At 35.3% G+C, this 5106-nt stretch overlaps 1 protein-coding gene across 1 annotated transcript; it reads left to right on the plus strand.

The window, feature by feature from the left end:
- Window positions 1-3462: 3462 nt before the first annotated feature.
- On the plus strand, window positions 3463-4015 carry LOC122042631 (putative cell wall protein). The gene has a single exon (XM_042602878.1). The coding sequence runs from the start codon at window positions 3510-3512 to the stop codon at window positions 3828-3830; it is 321 nt and encodes a 106-aa protein (XP_042458812.1). The 5' UTR covers window positions 3463-3509; the 3' UTR covers window positions 3831-4015.
- The last annotated feature ends 1091 nt before the right edge of the window (window positions 4016-5106 follow it).

A 5106-nucleotide genomic window follows, 5' to 3' on the forward strand; every position in this document is an offset into this window, starting at 1 on the left:
GAAATACCGATTTAGGTAATAACTTATTTATATTCATTTAATATACATTATATATTTACACTAAATCAATTAAATGAATAAGTTTGAACAATCCAGTAAATTAAATTAATTAAATGAACAAGTTTAAATAATCTATTAAATTAAATGAACAAGTTTGAATAAATATATGTTCAGTTCATTAATATTTATGAATGTTGTTAGTGAATAATAATGATTTGATTATCTTATTAAATAAATTTGAATAATATAAAATTTGATTTCGATTTAGTTTGATTATCTTATTAAATAAATTTGAATAATGTAAAATTTGATTTGATTGGTCTCGTTTATGACCCTAACTGTACTATATTATATTACCTTCTAAATGTGTTGATTCTGTCTGAAAGTAGAGAAGACGGTACGTTGGGAACGTGGCTCTGTGGTAGACTGGATGAAGACTCTGCGCTGTCCTATAAAACCAAGGGCGTTAGTACTCGGCCGAGAAGGGGTCCCCGACTTTGGCCCTTTGACACTCAAGTCAATCTTTGATTCAGTGGAGAAGAATAGTAGAAATGAACAGTAGCCTAAAGCGTGTAGAATAACAAGTATCACATACCTCCGCTGTAGATGAAGACCTCCATTTAGAGTGTCACTGTAGTGTCTGCGCACGTATCCCAAAGTATGTACATATTTTCCAAAGCGTCTTAGGAAAAAATAAGTCAAAAAGTATTCATGACACCTTTTATTAAGCGAGCACGCAAATCTTCGATGTGATAAACTAGAACCTTTTAAAGTATGATTTAGACATGCTCTGTTGTCAGCGGCACAAACTTCCAAAAAAGTACGATAAATCGTATGTGGGTCCCGCTGTAGTTTGATCGGCTGTGGACAAGTCAGGAGGATGCCCGTTCAGTCTTATGGGGTACAACCCCTAACTTGACGCTCGCTCGGCCTATCCCTGGAACTGAGTGAAAGAAAATTGAGCCTGGTCGACCTTGAGGCTCAATCGATCCCAGTCGCGGATCAAAAAAATCACTATTAACTGATGAGGATAACTTGATGGTCCACAGTTATTATGCTAACTCCGACCGACAGGAGGCCCGAGTTGGTGTTGATAATCTGATTTTCCATATTGAGTTGGACACCCAGTCAGACACTCATGTCCGACCGGCCGTGTAATCCAATCGGATAACTCATAGGGTATGTTTGGTTCAAGTTATCAAGCATAACCTTGGTTATATGATTACTTGGTAATCACATAACCAAGATTATGGGGAATAAAATATAATCCTTATCTTGTTTGGTTCAACCTAACTAATGGTATAATCTAATTTAGCATTTACTGCATTACCCCTGGTTCAATTATATGATTATTTTTTAGATTAAATTAAATTATTATAATATTATTAATTAATAAATTGATAATATATATAATAAATAAATAAAATTGATTTATAATTTTAAAATTTAAAATAAATTTATATATATTTTAAATATGATTAGATATGTCATTAACTAATTATATATACTTTAAATTTATATATATTCAGATAAGATATGTGGTTAAATTTTTTAATATGCTTACCTTTCTACTGTGCTTCTCCCTCATGCCCAATTTTTCCACGCCGACATCTTCTTTCTCCCAAGCAGCAACGTCTCCTCCTCCGTAAGCCATGGACGCCCCACGAATCAATTTCGATTGGTACTCGAAAAGCACAGAATGATTATGAACAATCTCCACGAAGGGGAAGCAAAAAAGGAAAGTGATCGGCGCGGCCCCATGTTGATTGCGACGAGCTCGTGACAGCTGTTGGGCAGAAGTCGAAGGGTAAGAAGATCTCGTGGAGGAGATCGAAGGGGAGAAGGCGGAAGAAGATTTTGTCCCTTGTAATTTACTCTTGCTCATCTCCTCGTTCGATGCTGTATTGCTCTGTGCCAGCAAGGGAAAGGTCGAACTGGTGGCGGAGCGAGGCAGCAAGCGGAGCGAGGCAGCAAGCGGCGCCGACTGTTGGGGAAGAGGCGGAGGGGCGTTGAGCTCTGAGAGAATGTTGGGGAAGATTCGAAGGATAATTTAGAAAAAAATATTGATAACCTAGGAATCGTAAAAAAAACCTAAGATTTCCAAGGTTTTATGATTCCTAATTCTATTCCCTAATTGTTAATGTGGTGGGAATGTTGCATCACCAGTAATCACCAATTATTTAAACCAAATAAGGCTATCGTTGATAACCAATTAAGGTTATCAGCGATAACCCCGAACCAAACACGTCCATAGTAGAAGCTTTTGACCTTTATTGACTTTTCATCATGTCAGCCGACCTCATTGTTTTGACTTTCTTTTGGGGTCATCTTTAATTATGTATAAATTTTTATTGGCACCCAATATTTAAATTACGCCGATTAATTAGGTCATTATGGTCGGATAGTGACGTAGCGTCCTTAGTCCTGATAAGAAGCCCATGTCCATTTAAAAGCTGGAGGAATCAGTTGGCAACGGAGGGGAGAAGAGTGGTAGGCAGCTAGCGAGGTTAATGGGTTTTAAATGAGCGTTCGGTGGAAGTCTAATCCAATAATGATTCTTAAGCTCAGATCGAGCACATTTCAATTATCATTTGTTTTTTTTTCGAAAATTAAATCAAATAAAAAAAACTTTGATCTGTCGTTTTTAGATTAAACTATACTTCTGAAAATATTTTATTTGTGAAAAATTAATATTTTTAATATTTTTTGAAAATTATATAAATACATCGTTTTTAGAAATTTTAAAAACCGTATGAAAATTGTTTTTTCAATATATAAAACCTGATGCAATTTATGAGGTCGAGATTTGTAATTAAAAAAGAATACATATATTTATAGTAAAAGATATTTACACAATGCAACAATGTACTTGTATAATTATTTCGCTTTAGATTTAATAATTCAATCAAATGGTGAATTAATTGATTGGGCAATCAATTCCAATCCAGTTCATATAATTATAAAAACTTGGATCGTATGGTTCAATATTAAATTCGACATCAACTTGGACCCTCTTTGCAAACTTAAGCAACCACGAGAGGCCAGAAATAAAATAAATTGCCTCGACAAGATACTTAATTAGAGATAATTTCCATTTTCTTTGTATATATTGGTTTTATGATTTTTAGTAATCACCGTTTACTATAATTATTTTATATGAAACTAAATTAACCTTTAATATTACCATTAATTAACAAATTCTAAACAATCTCGCGAAACACTCACTCCACGTTCGTCCTCTCGCTTTAATGCTCGCCGGTTCCGATCGATAAATCATCCAATAAAAATATATAAATTAAACTATCAAAAAAGAAAAAATCAACGCTATTACACTGTGCCAATCTTCTTTTCCACCAGCTACATAGTTAATGAGCGGCAACAAGTTGGTGAGGCGATGAATCACCGCCATTTCGCACCTACTCTCTTCTTATAAAAACAGAGCACTCGGAAGGAATTCCATCAACCATCAATCCTCATTCTTCTTCTTCTTCTTCTTGGACGTACGTCCAATGGCTGCCTCATTGCATTGCCATCTCGTGCTCCTCTTGTTGGGCTTCTCGGCCTTTGCTCTTCCTGCCTTCGCCGGACGTGGAACTCCGGCGAGCTCCGACAAGAAGGAGCCTGACTGCTACGGCGTCCAGGAGGGCACCGTGCTCATTCCCGGCATCGGAAGGTACGAACTCGGAAGCCGTGAGTTGCCGGCGGTCGGCGGCTTGGACAGCAGCGGTCCGGCCGCGAGGAACGCCCAGTTTCTTCCCGGGATCGACGACACTTTTGTGCCCAATCCCGGGTTGGAAATTCCGAACCCGTTCCGGCCGGCGACTCCTTGATCGACCACTGCTTCTCAGTGCGGTGGGATTCGAGATGTCCTTTTGTTTGCACTATGAAATTCTCGTAATTGTCGTCGTCGCGTGGAACCTTTGCAAATTATCTCAGTTTTTTAAAATAAAAATGTGATGGTAGTACTGTTTCACCGAGGAATTTATCTTATAAATTTCCTTGTTTGCTCCGTAAATGTCATGCTAAACTTCATGCGATAAAAAGGATATGACTGTGAACTTACATGCCGGGTACGTAGAATGGGCATGGAGCTATTGTAATTAAATCATTATTATAATTGGTACACGTTTCTTCGAGGAAAAAACTGAAATGAGAAATTCCATGTACGAAAGAAAAACCAAATCGAAATGCCTATCAATTTTAATTACAATTGACGAGGTTGTTGCCATTTAGGGCAAAAATGCCCACATTCAATGAACTGCAACCACTGAATGTACGAGCAACATGAATCAACTTTCCCTTAAACATGAAAAGCTAAAATAACTATTAATTGGAGTTGTTTTAATACTCTAACAGCAAGCCACCAAACCGACTATGGGGTAGTGACTGAGTGTAGTCTCTTAAATATTTATGATTTAATTCTCAATTACAGTATATTATAGGATATATTTTTTCAGTGGGATGATAAACTTGTAATAAAAAAAATCAATTTTTGCAAGGTAAATATGAGGAAAATTTTGTAACAAAAATATTTTCGTCACAAAATTTTAAGTTGAAAAAAAATAGAAAATCGTAGCAAAATTTACAATAAAAAAATTTATAACAAAATTCGTTGCAAATCAATGATCAAGGACAAAAATTATTTTCGTCGCAAAATAATGACTCTACAATTTCTACTCTAACAAACCATGAAAAAGATTTGTCATATATTAGCAACCAAAATTGATTGTCATCACATATAAGCAACAAAAATTGATTTTCATCATAGATCAGCAATGAAAAAATTTAAATCACTAATTGACGAAAATTAATTTTCTTCGTTGATATGGGACGAAAACCTTTTTCATAGCAAATAAGTAGATTTTGTAACTAAAGTTTTTATTACAAAATTTATCACAAATTTACAATTTTTTCCCCACAACAAATCGATAAATCCGATACATCGTCATACATACATATAAAAATTAAAACATGTAAATCAAAATCATATCTGATACCTTTATACATGGAAAACCAAAAAGATCTCATATTATATCTGATACCAAATTCCAAAACAAAGTTAATCTAAGAAATCATGAATAAAAGATCTAATAACATTATTCAAGT

This window comes from Zingiber officinale, chromosome 1B, assembly GCF_018446385.1.
Source record: "Zingiber officinale cultivar Zhangliang chromosome 1B, Zo_v1.1, whole genome shotgun sequence".
In the NCBI taxonomy this organism is placed as follows: Eukaryota; Viridiplantae; Streptophyta; class Magnoliopsida; order Zingiberales; family Zingiberaceae; genus Zingiber; species Zingiber officinale.